At 44.5% G+C, this 19,449-nt stretch overlaps 1 protein-coding gene and 2 long non-coding RNA genes across 16 annotated transcripts in view; 2 read left to right on the top strand and 1 right to left on the bottom strand.

The window, feature by feature from the left end:
* Positions 1-8,103, top strand: part of LOC137448541 (uncharacterized) — a 38,441-nt gene extending 30,338 nt beyond the window's left edge. The window contains exons 7-8 of the long non-coding RNA XR_010989127.1: positions 2,877-3,074; positions 5,985-8,103. This is a non-coding gene — a long non-coding RNA (uncharacterized lncRNA). The remainder of the gene's footprint in view (positions 1-2,876; positions 3,075-5,984) is intronic.
* The window catches only part of LOC137448542 (uncharacterized), a 32,838-nt gene extending 21,752 nt beyond the window's left edge, over positions 1-11,086 (bottom strand). Inside the window, exons 1-2 of one of the 2 annotated variants that reach the window (XR_010989129.1) lie at positions 10,996-11,086; positions 4,935-4,987 (exon numbers count right to left, since the gene is read on the bottom strand). This is a non-coding gene — a long non-coding RNA (uncharacterized lncRNA). Of the gene's footprint in view, positions 1-4,934; positions 4,988-10,228; positions 10,368-10,995 lie in introns of those variants that run through there. The other variant, XR_010989128.1, reaches the window with a different exon arrangement.
* The window catches only part of MACROD2 (mono-ADP ribosylhydrolase 2), a 984,824-nt gene continuing 975,887 nt past the window's right edge, over positions 10,513-19,449 (top strand). For 4 of the 13 annotated variants that reach the window (XM_068153134.1, XM_068153131.1, XM_068153125.1 and 1 more), the window contains exons 1-2: positions 10,517-10,726; positions 16,427-16,543. In XM_068153134.1, coding sequence (XP_068009235.1) covers positions 10,681-10,726; positions 16,427-16,543 — 163 coding nt within the window. In that variant the 5' untranslated portion in view covers positions 10,517-10,680. Of the gene's footprint in view, positions 10,727-16,426; positions 16,544-19,449 lie in introns of all 13 variants that reach the window. The other 9 variants (XM_068153136.1, XM_068153138.1, XM_068153135.1 and 6 more) reach the window with 5 other exon arrangements.

The raw sequence follows: 19,449 nt of genomic DNA, 5'->3' as shown, positions 1-19,449 counted from the left end.
TGTCATTGTTTTGTAATCTTCCAGCTGTGGCAAGCCCTGCAAGTCATTTGCTATGTTCTGTGCTGAAGGATGCCCAAGTCCAGGAAACTTGGGATGCCCGCAGTAACTGAGTCTTGCTTCCAGCTACTGCTCAGTTACATGAATGCAAATGTATATGCTCCTTTCCAAGCTTGGCCAACCTAATTACTGTGGCACTTAGGACACAATTAAACTAGGCTCTCAGCCCCTGTTGGCCTCCACAGCATTGCTTTGCATCACACTGGATACCACCACAGCCTGCCCTGAACCTCCTGAAAGCTGCTTCTAAGGCAGACAATGCCCAGCTCCAAAGGTTCCTTTCACAGTGAATGCATGGGACTACTGTCCATCCATGCCACCTTGAAATAACTGGGTGGATGCAGTCTGGAATACTAGCAAAAACCCCAGATGATTTTTCAAATGTATTGAGAGAGAATGCTCCCCATTTGTAAGGACTATGCAACACAGTTTGTGACTGTGTTGGAGAGCCTCAACCTTCATCCTGATAAATTATCCTTTGAGATGCATTTACTTGTTTTGAAACATTATTGTTTTTGAAAACCACAGATAAATGTTTTCTGTTTCTGGAAATAAACAAGTTATCATAAGAGGGTACAGTTTGTTATAAAAATGTTTTGTTTCTATTCAAGCAGGATGTATCTTGGAGACAAATTTTCTCAATTTGCTAACTAATATCGTCATTCTTTTTCTTTAGAGATAATTCTAACACCTTAATAACCCTGTAGGTTATTATATTAAAATGTAAGAGATTAAATTCTAATGAGCACACTACAGACCTCTTATTGAAAGGGCTTCCAGGAAAGCATCATTATAAGAAAAAAAAGATTACATTCATTTTTCCAACCTGTAACAGAGGTGGTACCTAGCTCTAACCACCAATGTGAATATATAAATCACAGAGTGTTTCCCAGGTTAGCCAGCTGTTTATCTCCTAGACTGATATGCCTGAGCAGGCAGAAATTCTTCCTTTTTCCCAGAATGGAGACTGCTATATATCAGCCTTAACTGTACTTCCTGATGTATACAAGCACTGATGGCTTTACAATAAAAAGAGTAGCAGGATCTTTGTCAAACTTACAGATAACCCATAGAAGAGGATGCACAATGCAAACACGTTCTGCTTTACTGTGCAGCCAGAAAATGACCTGGTGGGAGGATGACAGCATTGTAGAGCTATGGTGATAATGCAATCAGATCATGGAGAACCTCAGAGGAGAATTGGCTGTGACAATCATTATACTCAGTTCATACCAGCAGTGATATGTTTTATACTCCCTGCTTTCTGTAATACTGTTAGCACCTATGCTTTAGATTCACTGTAGTAAATACAATTCTGTAACCACGGTAAATAATTCACTCTTGGTCAAAATGAAAAGAGGTTTTCCTGGTATGTTCAGTATGAGCAGAATAGAGTTCACAGAATTACAGAATGGTAGGGGTTGGAAGGGACCTCTGGATCTCTGGAGATCATTGAGACCACCTTTATTAGAATAAACCTTTATTAGAATAAACCAAACCAGGTTGGAAGAGACCTTCAAGATCATCGTGTCCAACCCATCAACCAATCCAACCCACCCAAACAGCTAACCCATGGCACCAAGCACCCCATCAAGTCTCCTCCTGAACACCTCCAATGATGGCGACTCCACCACCTCCCCGGGCAACCCATTCCATAGCGCAATCACTCTTTCTGCTCCTGTCAGAGCAGTTACACAGAGTGGCATCCAGATGGGCTTTGAATGTCTTCAGACTCCACCACCTCTCTAGGCAGCCTGTTCCAGTGTCACACTTAAAGTTCATTATACAGTTCTTGACCAGCTTGAGGGGGGCAGGGAATAAAAGCAAAGCTGTTTCCTACAGATCAGGAAATACTTCTGGATTATGGTTTACTTCTCAAAGCACTGATTTGGGCACATTAGGAAAAGCCATTAATATACTGGCATCAAAAAAAGCCCAAACTGTAATGAGGTAAAACATACATTAAAACAAAAGCTGATGAGTGATATAAAAAAAGAAAGTTAGAACTAAGCCATGTTCCAAGAATTGTGATGCAAATAATCCTACTTCCCTAGTATATCACATGAGATAATGTCAGTGGTACAGTAACATGCTATTTAGTAACACAAAGCAGTAAAATCCAATTGATGGGGAGGACATTTTAATTACCAGCATTCAAGCTGAGCATTATTGTGACTTTCCTCTAAAACCTGTACTACCAAATTATGAACTAACTTTTGCCAAGTGATATGATTAAACTAAAAGCAGTACATACAAATTGCTATGATATCCAGGTGATCAAAGGTAAGTATTTACGTTACTGTTCTCCCCTCACACCAAACAAATAGTTGAGAAGAAGTTAGCGAAGTGTGTATGGGGTATACTGCATTAAAATGAAACTAAAATATAAGTAAGATGTAGAGACCTTTTTGCAGGGCTGGAAGCACTATAAAGCAAGGAGCAAGATTATGAGTTCTATTTATAGGGGATTAAAAATAGAGTGTACTACAAATAGGAGGGTGAGCAATAAACAACAGGGAAAGTTAGGTGAAGCAAACAAAATCAAAGACAAGAGTAAAGTAAAATAGAAAAATAAGCTGGAAAATAACCAGACATTCCCCACACCACCCTTTCCTGTCACACTGGACTCTATACAAGTGAAAAGAGACAGCTCTTTGCCTAAAAGCCATGCAATGCAATGTGAAGTCCAAGACAACAGACAAAATGAATGTAGTGCCAGAAAGGTATACAGTAACAGAGGTATAGAGTTTGATGTATTGTAGTACATCAGTCTATTGAACTGAAATTCTTTAAACTATTTCTTCAAATCTTGACTCTAGATGAAAATGCAAGAAAAGATGGTTATAAACAACGTTAAATCCAGGAGGGGTTGGGACAGCCTGCCCAGAGAGGCTGCAGATCTGCCATCTCTGGAGGTTTTCATCACCCAGCTCACAAAAGCCCTGAGCCACCCTGATGCAACCTTACTTTAGGCAAAACCTTGGACTAGAGACCTCCTGTGGGCCCTCCAAGCCAAGGTGAGTTTGTGATTCCTTCATTTTGTATGGGCTGTGATTCTGTATGGATCACAAGCACTCTCTCTCTGATGTTAATTAGCAGTGTACTTTCATAACTGGAATGTGCTTTGAGAAGCGAATTTGCCTCAGATCTAGAAAAGGTACACAGAAATGGATTAAATGGAATAAATGGATAAATGGAATCAAATGGGTTGATGGATAAACCAAATCAGTTAGAAATGGTGAAAATAGATAGCCATGAATAGATGGCATCTTTTGGAGGGGAAAAAAACCTAAACCCAAACAAAGTAACCAAGCAAAGGAGAAAGATGGAAAAGCAGAGCTGGGAAATTAATTCAGTTACTTTTTGTTACGCACGAACAAAGCATATTTATAGTGGTACAGCTCTACTGATTTTGATGATGCATGATATCTGTTAAAATAAAAATAGGAAGATGTATAACATTTTCATTCAAGATAGCCTAGCTTTCCATCAGTAACTGGCTTTGCACTATATATAATTTTAAAATTTAGGCTTGTCTTTACAATTTTTAAGTCTTTTATCCTCTGTACTCATTCTTTCAACTCTCAACTGTAGCTCCCTTTTTTTCCCCCCCTTCCTTCTGTCTGGCTACAAAGCTGTTGTGAAGGAAAGACAAAACACAGATAAGATAGCAGCATAATGAAAGTGGATGTCCCCTCTGGTGAGATCTAGATTTACTCAGCAGAGAATCTGACCTTCTTTCATTTTTGACACTTGAAAGCTTTCCATAATAATGTCATTTCAGCCCATTTTATACAGTCAGCATGCTAGATTTCTTTTAGAAGTACTCTCCCATCTTTTATTGTTTTTGGCAACCAATTAGTTCCCAGCCCAACCAGTCCCAGTTGCTCAGCTGTATGCAGGAGATATGGCAAGCGTGGCATGTTGGAATAAATCACTTGCCTTCTGCCCCTTAAAGTCTTAAAATACAAATAGAATAGAATAGAATAGACCAGGTTGGAAGAGACCTTCAAGATCATCGCGTCCAACCTATCACCCAGCACCACCCAATCAACTAACCCATGTAACCAAGCACCCTGTCAAGTCTCCTCCTGAACACCTCCAGTGACGGTGACTCCACCACCTCCCCGGGCAGTCCATTCCAATGGGCAATCACTCTCTGTGTGTAAAACTTCCTCCTGACCTCCAGCCTGAACTTCCCCTGGCGCAGCCTGAGACTGTGTCCTCTTGTTCTGGTGCTGGCTGCCTGGGAGAAGAGACCAATGTCTGCCTGTTTACAACCCCCTTCAGGTAGTTGTAGAGAGCAATAAGGTCACCCCTGAGTCTCCTCTTCTCCAGGCTGAGCAACCCCAGCTCCCTCAGCCTCTCCTCATAGGGCTTGTGTTCCAAGCCCCTCACCAACTTCGTTGCCCTTCTCTGGACTCGTTCCAGCAAGTCAACCTCCTTCCTAAACTGAGGGGCCCAGAACTGGACACAGTACTCGAGGTGTGGCCTAACCAGTGCAGTGTACAGGAGCAGAATGACCTCCCTGCTCCTGCTGGCCACACTGTTCTTAATGCAGGCCAGGATGCCATTGGCCCTCCTGGCCACCTGGGCACACTGCTGGCTCATGTTCATCCTACCATCAACCAGCACCTCCAGGTCCCTCTCTGCCTGGCTGCTCTCCAGCCACTCTGCCCCCAGCCTGTAGCACTGCATGGGGTTGTTGTGGCCAATGTGCAGAACCCGGCACTTGGATGTGTTAAATCTCATGCCGTTGGACTCTGCCCATCTGTCCAGCCTGTCGAGGTCTCTCTGCAAATCAAAAAATCAAAGCAGAGGTGTAGATGTGTGCAATGACAGTGGAAGAACTGCAACAACAAAATGCATCTGTTTACCTTTTGTTATAGTCAGCCCAAGTAAACCTTTCTAATACCAGGATGTTGTTTCTCTGAAAAGAAAGAAAAACAGCAGTCATTTAAGGAATTTTCTAATTAGGCAATATTTCTGTTACTACTGCAAATAAATACTGTGCTTTCCTCTGCTAGATCTGATCACATCTAATTACGTTCTGTCCTTGCAAAGCCACTTGATGAATTGAATGTCTTGATTATATGAAGGTTGTACACAGCCAGCAGAGGTCAAGTTCCCAGCGGTCGTATAGTACGTCAGTAGTGCTGGTTGAAGTCAGTAGAATTACTTCTATGAACTTTCCAGTTTGAGCTCATGGTTAAGCCCTGCTGTTTTTCCCTTTTTCTTTGTTCTTTTGTATTGAGGTCACTTTAACTTTTTCATTCTATTTGTACTTTCAATCTCCATTTTTTACTGAGGACATTGTAGGCTGAGCAGAAATTCCACATTTTCAAGTGGCATGCTGAAAATTGATTTCCTGCTTATAAGTTTCCCTCTTTACTAAGTGCTTTCTGAAATGTCTCTTAGTTCATTCTGATAGAGAATGACTAAGAAAAAGCTGTTCTGTTTCCAGAGGCTGGATAAGGGTTGTGCAAGCACCATAATCACTAGAATCATCTGAACTGTGGCAAGCTGCCTGGTAGCTGGGACCAGGGTGCCAGTGTGACATCCCACTCCCCATTCCACTGAGTCAGTTTCAAGGTGGGACGCTTCTCTTTTCTCTTGTCTTCCTTTTGTTTTTTTGTTTGGGGCTTTTGCTTGTTTGTTTGTTTGGTTGGTTTTGGTTTTCTCTCTGAACCAGGAACAATTCCAGGAGCAAAAGACAGTTTCAGTCTAGATCAGCTGCTGGGATTTTTACCTTATATTTTCATCTCTCTTCCATATGATGGTGATCCCAGAGAGGAACCTAATTGAGCATTCTTATCTTTTTTTCTGGATTTTCTGTTGCACATAAGAAAATAGGTCTGTGGGATTCTTTTGGAAACTCTGATAAGCCCCTTCTCTTTTGCCTTTGTAAATGTGGATTTCAATCACAGGATACGGCTGATGTCAACAGTAACATTCACCATACCACAGAATTCAGGTGCACCATGAAATAAATAGAATAGAATTAACCAGGTTGGAAGAGACCTTTGAGATTATCACGCCCAACCTATCATCCAACACTATCTAATCAACTAAACCATGGCATCAAGCACCCCATCCAGTCTCTTCCTAAACACCTCTAGTGATGGTGACTCCACCACCTACCTGGGCAGCCCATTCCGATGGCAAATCACTCTTTCTGTGACAAACTTCTTCCTAACATCCAGCCTAAGCCTCCCCTGGTGCAGCTTGAGACTGTGTCCTCTTGTTCTGGTGCTGGTTGCCTGGGAGGAGAGACCAACCCCCACTTGGCTACAACCTCCCTTCAGGTAGTTGTAGAGAGCAATAAGGTCTCCCCTGAGCCTCCTCTTCTCCAGGCAATTAAAGCATGCATCAACCTCACGTGGTATACATAATCACACTTGATACTTCTGAACTGTAATGAAGTTTTGGGACTTCTGCAAAGTTTGGGGACATGCTCCACTCTTTCACATTGTAAGATGAAATGGTGTTAGGATACTGCTGTGTTGGAACAAACTTATATAAAATAGTTGACTTAAAATAGCTTTGACTTCAAATGAACTCTAACAAATTGAATAACTCTATGTCAAATACTAGAAAATAGCAGAGACTAAGTAGAAAATAGTTAAGAATGTGTCCATATTTGAGTAATTATCTCAAATTGGTTGAAGTGTTTAATGTTTAATTTCTTTACTACGTCAAATGACCACCCTACAAGTGGTCATAAGGTTATACTATACAAGTATAACCTTTGTGTCTGACTACTGATAAAATAATAGTAAATCATACAGACAAACAGATCAACAGTACTGGAACGTTTTCTCTTTGTTTGAGTAGCTTGGTTATCCCATTATTTGATGGACCAAAATGTATTTGCCTGACAAAATGGATTAAAATCATAAAGCCACAAGAAACAGACAAGTATATTGCCTTTCATCTTTCTCTCAATCACCCAGCAGGATGAATGGGGCTTGTAGTTATTTCCTCCTCTTTAGCTCATTTGCCCAAGGCAACAAACCGGAGATCTTACAGGTAACAGTTTATCAAATGCTTGTAGTCAGTTAACTCCCTCTCTACCTGTCACTAGGCATTATTTTACCAACAGAACCTTGGCCGAGGTGTGCTAGTGGCTCGCAAGCTCAGCAGGTAGGATGTAACTGTTAAATAAAAGATGGCTGATGTGCATTCTATATTTTAAATGCACAAGAGTGTATCTGAGAGTGAACTCACTAATAGAAGGTCACATTTTATCAGGGATACTGTGGAAGCCTTGTGAAAAGAAGTCTGAGTATTTTTACCATGTAATAGGAATGGACAGGAGGAAAGACTTCGTGGCTAATGTACAAGGGCTGTAAGTTTGCATTCGAATTTCCTGTGGTAGAAGTGTGTGTTGGCACAACACTGAAACAAAATCAACAGGACCATGCATGACATATGGTTTGATACACAAACAAGTTTTGATGCATGAGAATGATGATGGTTGAAATGTATTTTTAGTAAATATAAACAATTTATCAGCCTATTTTACATTTTTACATTGCTCTTTTGTTGATATAATACATTGTTTAATGATTCTGAAACGATGCAGTTAGAAAGGTACCCTCATGTACATAAGGAAGGACCTTCCTCTTGACATGTGAAACTCTCCACAGTGGTCTGTTGCTTTTATTTAAAGTGAGGCAGAAATCTCAAGGTAAATGTCAATGTAAGTATTTTTATCAATTAATTACCTTAACAGTTGTATTTTTAACTATACTTAAGATTTGGGAAGACAATTTAATCTTCACCTTTTTTTTTAATGTATCCAATTAAAGGTTTAATAAACAGCATAAATACTAATGAAGTAAAGGACTGGTTACTCTTATTTTCATATCCAACCAACCCACCAAAATCCAGCACTAACCAAAGAAACAAACATACTTCCTCCCACCCCCCCTTTTTTTTAATAGCATTTACTGAAGATACAAGAATTTTAAGGCATACTAAAAATGAATAAATTATCCCATGTTACATGACCTTTGAAATTAACATAACTAATTTACAGGTTAGGTGTAGTCCACAGGTATCTTTCTCTAACCAGAAAGAAAGTCATTACTATACAGAAAGAGTGATTGCGCTATGGAATGGGTTGCCCCGGGGAGGTGGTGGAGTCGCCATCATTGAAGGTGTTCAGAAAGAGACTTGATGGGGTGCTTGGTGCCATGGGTTAGCTGTTTGGGTGGGTTGGATTGGTTGATGGGTTGGACACAATGATCTTGAAGGTCTCTTCCAACCTGGTTTGGTTTATTCTAATAAAGGTTTATACTTTACCCACATATTAAATGCTCATTTTACAGCTATTAGTCGAAACCTCTGTTCTGCTCAGGCTATGTATCTCTCAAATGCAATTTTGGGACATTTCCTATTTTCCTTGCCTTCCTCTGTAGAATTATCACTGGGGCTTGGATAGTCTAAATACAGCTACATCACTGGATGAACACAAACTTCCTATCATTTCCTGCTCATTTTTTCCACAGAACATTTTAAGGCCTTTTAAGCATGACTTTAGCCTACCATGTACAGAGCTCACCAGCAAGTGAGGAAAAAAAGTAAAAGACAATACTAATTTTCTTACTGGCACTGCAATACTCGAGAATTTCTATTTCTAAGATGAAGCAAATCTCATTCACTCTTCCATTTTGATGCTGGTGTAAACATCAGGCTTCCCATTCCCCTCCCCCCGCCCCTTATGCTTGTACATACATTATGCTACTGTACAAAAGTGAAGAATGCACACAGATGCCCTTTGTGGGAAAAGACTTTCCTCTGTCTCCCCTTCTGGTCCAATAAACATTGATTTATAAAATGTGGAACACATCCCACAGGACACTAGAATATTCAGTAGCTTGGTAAATACGCTGTGATCTAGGATATGGTTTCAAGTGTATGCTCTGCACCAAGTGAGTAAGTGCGATTAAAACTAGTATCTCTAATGCCGGTTTGCCTGTTGGTTTCTCTCCTGTTTTGCTCTCAAATAAGAAAACTGCACCTGGGCTACCAAAGCACATTGCCCTGGGCAAACTGAAGAAATTGAGCGAAGAGGAAAAATGGTTAACACATCATTAGCAGGTGGTCTAGAACCAATGTTTAAACATGCTTTGTAAAAAGGAACCTTAGTCTGTTTTTTAACTGGTTTTAAAAGGTTAAGAGCGCTCCAACACATCAGTTGGTGTGGTAAGACTAAGGATTTTGCTGTAAGGAATGTTACTGTGACCTCAGATTAATGGTAAAAGTAGAGGTGTTTAAAATAGGCAGAGATGTTGTGCTGAGGGACATGGATTAACTCCCGACTTGGTAGATTTAGGCAATGGTTAGACTCAATGATCCTAAAGGACTTTTCCAACTGAATAGATTCTGTGATCAATTCACCTGCTCTAGGAAGGGCCTTTACCCCTAACATGGATAGGGGTGGAGAGAAGAGGATACGTAGAGCAGCAAGGAAATTTTATTTAGTTAGTTAGTTTAGGAAAGCCCGTGCGTTTACTCCACTCATCACATTTGGACAAGGCAAAACTCGGTACGGCAACTGGAGCATGGTGGAAGGGCCGGGGCACGCTTTCCGACTTCGGTCCCCAGCGGACATGCCCTCGCTCCGCGTGCGGTTTTACCGCGGTGCGAGGGGCTCAAAGCGCGTTCGGACGAGCAGAGCGCCCCCCGCCCTAATAACGTCTCTGCACAGGCCATGGCGGCTGTTTTCTCTCGTCCCGAGGCATCAGGACGGCTGCGCTTCCCGTCCCTCTGCGGGACCGCGGAACAGCAGGAGACGCCAGCGGATCGGAGCGCTTGGCTCGGCCAGCCGGAGCGGACTGTTCCACCTCCCGGGCCTCGCTGCACCCGACTTTGGGTAGCAGTCCGGAGCTTCCCCGGGGCCCCCGACGCCGTCGCTTAGCAACGGTTCCTGCCCTCCCGGCCAATCGGCGGCGCGCTCCGTAGTGGCCGGCAACCCGGAAGCAGAGCGCGTTCTGCACCGCCCCGCACGAAGGAGGCGGCGCGAGGGGCGGTGGCGGCGGGCGGGACGGGGCGGAGGTGGGGGAGTCTGCCCGCCCGCTCCCGCCCCGCAGGGGCACCGAAAGCGGCACTGCTGTCGCCACCGCCGCCGAGAGGGGCTACTGTTGCACCCAAGCACCCACCACACCTGCTCGCTCCGGCGGCCCCACTTTCCTTTCAACCCCCGGCCCCCCAACACACAAGTCAGCATCGCCGTTCGTCCCGCCGCCGTCGCGTTCAGGCCCCTCCTGGCCGGTGCGTTCGCCGGGCCCGGTCCGGCGGTAGCGACGGGCGGCAGCGGCGACGGGCGGAGGAGGGGGCTGCTGAGCGGCGTGTGTCGGAGCCAACGGGCGGCGGAGAGGGGGGCGGGCGCTGCGGGGGTGTCGGGTTAGAGCGAGGCGTGACCCAGCTGACGGGCGCTGTGCGGAGCCGGGCGGCGGGCGCGGAGCCGGAGTCGGAGCCGGCAGGGAGCAGCACCAAACAGCGGCAGCGAACAGCGGCGCGCGGCGTCGGTAAAGGTCGGCTCTGGCGCGGCGCCTCGTCCACCCCCTCGTGAGCCTGGGGAACCTGCAGCTCAAAGCCGCCGCCAGCCACAGCACCATGTACCCCGGCAACAAGCGGAAAAAGCTCTGGCGGGAGGAGAAAGGTATTGCCGCCCTTCCCACCACCCGGTACCGGGCCCGGGCCCGCTCCTCCCGCTTTTGCCACACATTGACCAAAGGGAGAGGTGCGGGGTGGTGGTGGTGGTGGGCGTTAGGGTCCCTTAGAGCCGCTGCTGCCTCGCCGTGGGGTGCTCAGGGGCGCTGCATGCTGCCCGGGGCGGAGCGGATGGGGCGGGAGGGTGCTCCGCGCTCTGCCCTTGGGTCTGCGGTCACCCACCTGAAGCACTCCCGGTGCTGCACGCTTGGGACCTACCTCTCCCGGCTGCTGCGGAGCAAGGGGGGTCGTCCTGGCTGTTCAGGATTTTTGGGGTGGTCCCTACCTCCGAAACAGCTCCTCTTCAGAAGGCTTCCCGCCCCCAAGTCACCTTGTGGAAGTATTTCAGGCCGAAAAGTTAGGCACATGCCACGGAAACGTGCCTGCTTGTTTTAACGCCTGTGTTTTCCAGGGAAAATACTGTTTGTTGCTATCGCTGGTGTAATGAAGTGGAGTTTAGTTGATAGTATCGATCAGCTGGGGTACGGGGCCTCTCAAAGCCCTCCTTCCCAAGGTATTGGGTGTTTTTTTTTAACCCCCCCCCCCCACCTTGTGTAATCACAGTTTATCAAACCCCAGTGTCAGATTCCAGAGAATGAAGCCGTGGCATAAGCGTTTTATGCAGACCTTGCTGTTTTGAGATTTGATATTGATCACATGGAGAACGATTAGGAGACTTTCAAGCAGTGGAAGTGTTATATTTACATCAGCTGGGAGGAAAGGCTTAGTGCTGGCTGTGTTTACAAATAATCTTGAAAAGAGGAGGGGAATAAAAACAAAACCACTTCAGAAGGTTACATTTGAAGTTTTGTTTCTTTTCTTCCCTCATCTCTACCAGTGTATGTTGCAAGCCAAGAAGGCAGAAGACCTGTGTAAAGGATAGGCTTCATCCTTTTTGCCTGTGGCAGGAAACAAGTGCACATTTCTAAGGAAAAACTGTTGAAATGCAAATGAAATGATCTCTCTGTAGGTTAGCTACTCATCTCAGATTCTTTTCAAACTAAGTTTTGTTACATCCATTCTTTTGAAACTGTTTTACAAAGCATGTTTCTGTAGTTAAGGTGAGGCAACAAATTTTTGCCAGGTGTTTCAAGTTTCTGTTTTCAACAGAGAAGGTACAGTTAATTTTTCTCAGGTGCTGCTTATGTGTGATCAGCTACACCTGCCTTTCCCTGTGTAAGTCCTTAATGCTGTGTGTTCTTCAGAAAATGCAGGTTTTGTGCTTAAAGCTGGTGGGGAAGGGTTTCTGGTAGGCTCTGGTGAGTGTTTCCTTTTCTTTCTGCTTGTCTCCCAGCTCTACTGCTATCTGTGCAAATTCATTGTCTGGCATATGAACTTGAATCCTCAGTAAGGAGGGTAGAGTGGAGGGGAAGGAAGATCATCTGGAATCCTGAGCTGCAGGCGTGCTTTTGTTGTCGTAGTCAGCTGTGAGGATGGTGCTCTCCGTTAGTACTCTGATGTTGCTGAATGCAAACCAAACTCTTGACTGTCTGTGAGACTTTTCTATCCAGGGAAGCATGCTTGTGAGTGCTAGATGTCCAGAGCTTGATGTCTGTGCCTAGTGAGAATGAATAACATGTGCCAGTCTTCTACTCCAGTAACTGCTTTCTGGCACCATGCTGATGATGCCTGGCCCTGGATGTTTTGAGTGAGGAGAGTAATGTTCCACATTGTTTGCTGTCACTGCTTCTCACCTTGTAGCCCTCTGTGAGTCTTCTTGCCAAATACCTTCTTTACTAGAGAGGAAAACTATAGAAGCCAACCTGCTTTCCTTCCTACCCAGACTGTACTTTTGAAACCACATCTTTTGTGAGGTCTGCTTTTGCCTTTCTGAGGTACCCCTATAAAGCTGGCAGTGCTGCTCTTCCCATGAAGCTCTGAGTGCAAGTGTTCTCTACCTTTATGTTCTGAAGAACTTTTTTAAAAGCCCTGATTGCTAAATATTGAGTCCAAACCCACTGACAATACACTTGCTTTTCTTAATTACTTTCTTGATAATTAAGGGTTGGCCCATGCTCTCCCAGGGTGGGTGTTGCTTGAGGACGTCTGAAGCAGAATAGGAGCAGCACTGGAGCTCCTGTCAGTTTCCTAGACACAGGACTGCTCTGCCTGCAGACTTTCAAAGGTGCTTCATGAAGCTACAGGCAGAAAACTGTACTTGCAGCTGAAGCTGTTGGGAGAGTCTTCCAGGAGGTTTGTGTATAATTAAGACTCAATTTAAGTTCTTCCTGCTAACTTGAGAGCAAAGTTTCACAAAACCTTCCTGTGGAGAGGAGCTTGTGTTTTCAAGGCACAAAACTGGCTGTCTAACCCCTTCAGCAAAAGGAACTCAAACTTCCGCTGTCAGTGCCTCAGATCTGTCACACGGATGTGCACTCTCAGGTGCAGGGAAGAGCTCTGCATCTAGTGCTGAGCTAATACTAAGCATTGATGAGATGGGGAGGGAGAAGAGGATGTGGCTGCAAATATCAGGTACAGGATCTTGCTGAAGTGGGATTGTTTGCAAGTGTTGGGTCACTGGGATTCTCTTTTTCCTGTCTTAGAATTTTGCCCATTTATAGGAAGGTCTGAAGAGGAATGAAGTTGGCAATAGCTGTCATAATTGTACGGTCTTTTGAAGCTTTACTTTTCACTAAATGCCTGAAAAAAGATGAGTTGAATTTCTCAGGAGAAAACAGCCATCCATATGTCTTTCAGTGTGGTAGCCAAGCATGTCATATTAGTGCTCAAATAATAAATCTTTAAGGCTTAACCCATGCCACTTATTTTAAACCCAATTTCTGCTTTGCATTACTTGAAATCCAGGAGAGGCAGTTCATGCTGGTCTTTGCCTGCCTTTTAGGAACGTGTTTTGATGGTGGATAAAATCATGGAGTCATAGAATGGTCTGGGTTAGAGGGGTCCTCTGAAGGTCATCTTGTCCAACCCTTCTGAGGTAAGCAGGAGCATTCTCAATTAGATTGGGCTGCCCAGAGCCCTGTCAAGCCTCACTTTGAGTGTCTCCAGGGATGGGGCCCCAGCTACCTCCTTGGGCAACCTGTTCCAGTGTTCTACCACCCTCATAGTAAAGAATCTGTGCTCTTCTAGTTTAAAGCCACTGCCCCTAGTCCTGTCACTGCACGCCTTTGTAAACCATCTCTCTCCAGCATTCTTGTAGGCCCCCTTCAGGTACTGGAAGGCTACTCTCAGGCCTCTCTGGACCCTTCTCTTTTCCAGGCTGAACAACCCCAGCTCCCTCAGCCTGTCCTTGTAGCAGATGTGCTCTAATGCCCTGATCACGTTCATTGCCCTCCCTACTCTCTCTACCAGGTCCATGTCCTTCCTATATTGAGGGCTCCAGACTTGGGTGCAGTACTCCAGTTGAGGTCTTAGCAAAGCAAAGTGGCAGAATCACCTCTCTGGATCTGTTGGCAATGTATCTTTTGATGCAGCCCAGGATGCCACTGGCCTTCTTGGTTGCATGTGCTTGTGTCCAGCTTCTTGTCCATCATCACCCCCATAGGTGTGGGCTTTCCTAGCACTTGGGATTATGTTCAACTGAAGTTTGGCATACTTACAGGTTTATATTACTTACTCTTTGATGCCTAACAGGCAGCCTAGTATCTTTACAGCTACTGATTTTTTTGGGCCAAAATGGGATTGAATGCCACTGGATGTGTTTAGAGCAAATGAGAGTGGTTTTCTCATGCTGAAAATTACACTGTTGGTAGAACAGAAAACCCAACCAAACAAAAATGCCTTTCCTGTCACACTAACCGTAGTGTGATCACTAGATAGGAAGTAATACGACATTTGCTTTAGCTCTAACTTCTTTTTGTAATGTTCTAGCACTTGGTTAATTTCATACCATATTCCTTGCCTCGCTGGCATTAGTAAACTCATTTCAGTAAAAACAGCTCTTCCTAATGCCTTTTTTATTCCTTTACAAACACAGAACCTGAAGAGCAAACTTTAATACCTGAAAGCTGTAAAACAACAGCTCCTTACTCAGTGAACTTGCTGTTTGGTCCTTGAATTAAACTGGCTTGAAGAAGATGCATGGTAGTACTGAAGGGAGGAAGTCTAGACAGCTGAGAGTGTGGTCAAGAAGCATTTGGGATTTTTGGTGGTGGCTGTTTTGGGTTTTTTTTGTGTGTGTGTTTTTGTTTGGGTAGTTTTTTGGGTTTTCCTGTTTTGTTGCTGTTTCTGAACCGGGATGTCTAGAAATAGTTTCATAGTTTCATTCAGGGTTGGAAGGGACCACAAGGATCATCTAGTTCCAACCCCCCTGCCATGGGCAGGGACACCCCACACTAGATCAGGCTGGACAGAGCCTCATCCAGCCTGGGCTTAAACACCCCCAGGGATGGGGCCTCGACCACCTCCCTGGACAACCCATTCCAGGGGGTCTCACCACTCTCATGGTGAAGAACCTCCTCCTCACATCTAGCCTGAATCTCCCCACCTCCAGCTTCATTCCATTTCCCCCTAGTCCTATCACTACCTGAGATCCTGAGAAGTCCTTCCCCAGCCTTCCTGTAGGCCCCCTTCAGATACTGGAAGGCCACAATTAGGTCATCTAGGAGCCTTCTCTTCTGCAGACTGAACAGCCCCAACTCCTTCAGTCTGTCCTCATAGGAGAGGTGCTCCAGCCCTCTGATCATCCTTGTGGCCCTTCTCTGGACACGTTCCAGCACCTCCACATCCCTCTTGTAATAGGGGCTCCAGAACTGGACACAGTACTCCAGGTGGGGTCTCACCAGGGCTGAGTAGAGGGGGAGGATCACCTCCTTCAACCTGCTAGCCACACTTCTCCTGATGCAGCCCAGGATCTGATTGGCTTTGTGGGCTGCAAGTGCACACTGAGAGCTCATGTTGAGCTTTTTGTCCACCAGCACCCCCAAGTCTCTCTCCTCAGGGCTACTTTCCAGCCAGTCACTGCCCAGCCTGGATTTGTGCCTGGGATTGCCTCGACCCAGATGCAGGACCCTGCACTTGCTCTTATTGAACTTCATGAGGTTGGCTTGTGCCCACCTCTCCAGCCTGTCCAGGTCCCTCTGGATGGCCTCCCTTCCCTCCAGTGTGTCTGCTGCACCACACAGCTTGGTGTCATCAGCAAACTTGCTGAGGGTGCACTCAATGCCACTGTCCATGTCACCCACAAAGATGTTGAACAAGACAGGTCCCAGGACTGATCCCTGAGGGACTCCGCTTGTCACTGGCCTCCACTGGGACATGGAGCCATTGACAGCCACTCTTTGGGTGCGGCCATCAAGCCAGTTCCTTATCCACCTAGTGGTCCACCCATCAAACCCATGTGTCACCAGTTTGGAGACCAGGATGCGATGTGGGACAGTGTCGAAGGCTTTGCTCAGGTCCAGGTAAATGACATCAGCTGCTCGCCCCTCATCTATTAATTTTGTCACCTGCTCATAGAAGGCAACCAGGTTGGTCAGGCAGGATTTGCAACATGCAGGATAGGCACATGTAGTTGTTTTATATGCACCCCGTTTAGCTCCCGTTAGTTGCAACTTGTTTAATTGCTCGTGGTTTTTTTTCTCTCAAATGGCATTTAATTGTATCAAGGACACTGATTTGGTTACTGCTTGGCTAATGTGCGAGAGTGTGTGAAAGCTTGCAAAACTTATTTCTTTTGTTCCCCCCTCAACAGAGCGCTTGCTGAAGATGACCTTGGAAGAAAGACGCAAAGAGTACTCAAGGGAATACGTTGCGTTGAAAAGTATTCCAACGTGGATGGAAGACTTAAAAAGTAAGAGTGAAAGTGATGGTAAGTAAAAGGTATTTTTTTAAATATAGACCATTCTGTTTTCTCAATCCAAAGATACTTTAAGGAGCGCCAAGACTTGGAACTTGTGTTGTTACTAATGATGGTAGCCTAATGTGGGCACAAGCACTTTTGGGACGGAGGGGAGAAATCCCAGCACAATTCCTTAAAGCTTCCTTGGTGTCTGCTAATTCTGTAAGTATCCCCAGAGTCATAATATTGCTGATACCTCCAAGGGTATAAAATAGTTATTCCAGATAGCCAGCAGTTGGCCATGGCTAATGAGCTTTGTCTTTGAATCTTAGAGAACTTGATATGAGGCATCTGAGCAAAATAGTGCTGTTCCTGTAGGTAGCTGAAAAGGAGAGGGGGAAGGTTCAAGTTGTGTGGTTTTCTGAAAAGCCATAAATAGGAGAAGAGTGAATTTGAAGCCTCTCTTGTGGTGCTACCGGCTTTTTTTGGCTGAGGACATCAGCCTGGCTTGTGAGAACTCATACCTTTGGCCTATGCAGGATTGTCATGGTTATGATTGCCAGCAGAGATGTCTAAATGCTTGCAGTGAGGCTGACCAAAAGTGAGAATCCGATTCACTTCAAAAATTCTCTGTTCTGTACTTCATTATATAACAATGTCTCAATCTTCATCTAGTTCTTCCATCCATAGAAGAGTGTGGAAGAAGAGGGAAGGCTTGTGAGATGGTTTCCTTCTCCTTTTTGATTTTTATGTCTTGTTTTCCTACCTGGCTGAAGCTTGGGATGTTTTTGAGGAGGATCTAACTATAGGACTTGAAGTGTTTCTTGATGCTGCAGGTAGAGGCCATGATTTCTCACCCTTTTGTTGTTAAGGGCAAATACTGGCCTGTGTGAGCAGGTGTGGTGTCATCTGCTGCAGGTGAATATGGTCTTCATTGCTAACACATTAGGTGAAATAAGGGCCTGGAGGGTATCAGTTGGTTTTAATAAGATAAGTGCTAGACATTTCCCACTTTAGCACAATCTGGAGGAGTTGACAGATTTGCAGATGCCATTGTCCTAAACAAATGATGTTATCATCTACTCCTAAAAACATTTAAAATGAGTACTGAAGTAAAAATGTCAGAAGTTGCTGAACTTGTCAATTCTGGTGAGTAGTTTTATTACAACAGGAGCCACGACCTCTTTCACCCATTAGAGTAGGTCTTTTATATCTTGCAACATTGAGAAGCTTGTCCATTTAGGAAGCAAAGGCTGCATAAAATCAAAAGGTACTACCTGACTGCTCAGTTCAGAGGCCTGTGGTGCATGGGGAATACAGTATATTGTGAGCTTTAACTGGGAGGCTCTTTATCCATTCTACCATACATTCTGTTTTTATTCTAACTACTCTGATTCTGTATAAGGTGCTGAAATTCACAGTTCTTGTATTACTTGGGCTGCTGAAGGTGACAGGGTGCAGATTTATGTTGTGATTGCTGTTACACTTCACATAAGTAACATGTCAGAGTCTAATATGTGGGTATTGAATCACGGCAGTAGTGAATTTATTTTCTTCTAGCTGCTCTGGTGTTCTTTCTGCTAGTACCTAGTACACTGCAAAAAATGCTGGAGGGCAGAAGTGCTGAAACACTTCTCTGCTACTTGAAGCTTTTGTACATTCAGGAGAAAATATCTGTAGTCACTGGTTTCCTTTTGTGTTTGTTGTAAATAAACCATGTGGAATAGTGAACTGCTAGAAGGTTGGACTGCTGAAATGCTTCCACGTTTCAGCTGATCAGTACCATTAAAGGAAATGTGTTCATTAATGTGCCTGTTATTGTTGTCTCTTTCAAACTTTATTTCTGTTATATGTTGACCCCACTTTGGAGGTATCAGGAGTGAGAGAGAACTGCTTTTTTGAGCTGAGTTACTGAAAAATCTGCATCTAAGTTGTCCTACTGATGAGCACTTCTGCTCTCTATACTGGTACTACAGAAGGAAATGGATACAATCTAAATGAGACTCTAGAGAGAGCGAGTGAAGCCTCAGGTGTGGTGAAATCATTGATGACTTGACAGTGGCATGCCAAAGGTGCGATATTTTCTTTGAGTGAAAGGCTGCTTCCTCCAGTGACAAGCTAAAGAGGTCTAAGAGAGCAGGTGTGGGGGGGTAAATCCTCTGTATGCTTGACAAGCCAAACCAGCAACTGATGGGTAATGTGGAAAAAGTTCTTTACCATTTACTTCCAACACTGTATACAGCAGAAAAAAATGACAGCTTGATTAGTGAAGTGTGGAGAGGCTGTTCATGAAGAGTGATGAGGAGAAATCAAGAAAGGAACCAAGAACAAATAAAGTGAAGCAGGTGCAATCAATCAGCCACTGGAGTAAGAAGCTGTAGTAGAAGGGGAGAGCATCTGGGCTGGTAATAGTCTCTGTAGGTAATCAACTGGAGATTAAGGGGTTTTGGTACTGCACAATTTTTGTACTGACTGTTAGAAGAAATTGTGTGAACAACAGAAACTCAGTTTCAAATGTGAGTGCCTCACTGGTGGGTGTTGGGAGGCTCCAATTAAGCTCACATTTTTGTTATATGAGAGTTTAACAGAAGACTGTTGAAAAGTCTGTGTACGAGCTTATGGAACTGAAATGACTTAAAAGGTTCATTTTTGGGAAGAAACCAACCTGTCATGATACCTCTGCATGCCTTTTGTTGATGAATTTGGAGAACATACTCTAGTTTATGGAGTGAAGTGTTTCTTCCTCACAATTTGGTATAAAGGTGTGTTCAGAACTATTTTCTGAAGAAAACAAGTGAAGCTTGGAATATGTTGATAATAAAGTAAATTTTGTCAAGACTGGAAGGCTTTATAAGAACAGGATATGTAATAACAAAGATTTCTGAGGATTTAAGTTAGGGAATTCTGAACATCAGCTGACTTTTATGCAGTAAAGG

Source organism: Melanerpes formicivorus, unplaced genomic scaffold (assembly GCF_026170545.1).
Source record: "Melanerpes formicivorus ecotype bairdi unplaced genomic scaffold, bMelFor1.0.p_v2 SCAF_25, whole genome shotgun sequence".
In the NCBI taxonomy this organism is placed as follows: domain Eukaryota; kingdom Metazoa; phylum Chordata; class Aves; order Piciformes; family Picidae; genus Melanerpes; species Melanerpes formicivorus.
Note: the sequence above shows the minus strand (reverse complement) of the source record. Positions and strands in the feature narration are given on the sequence as shown.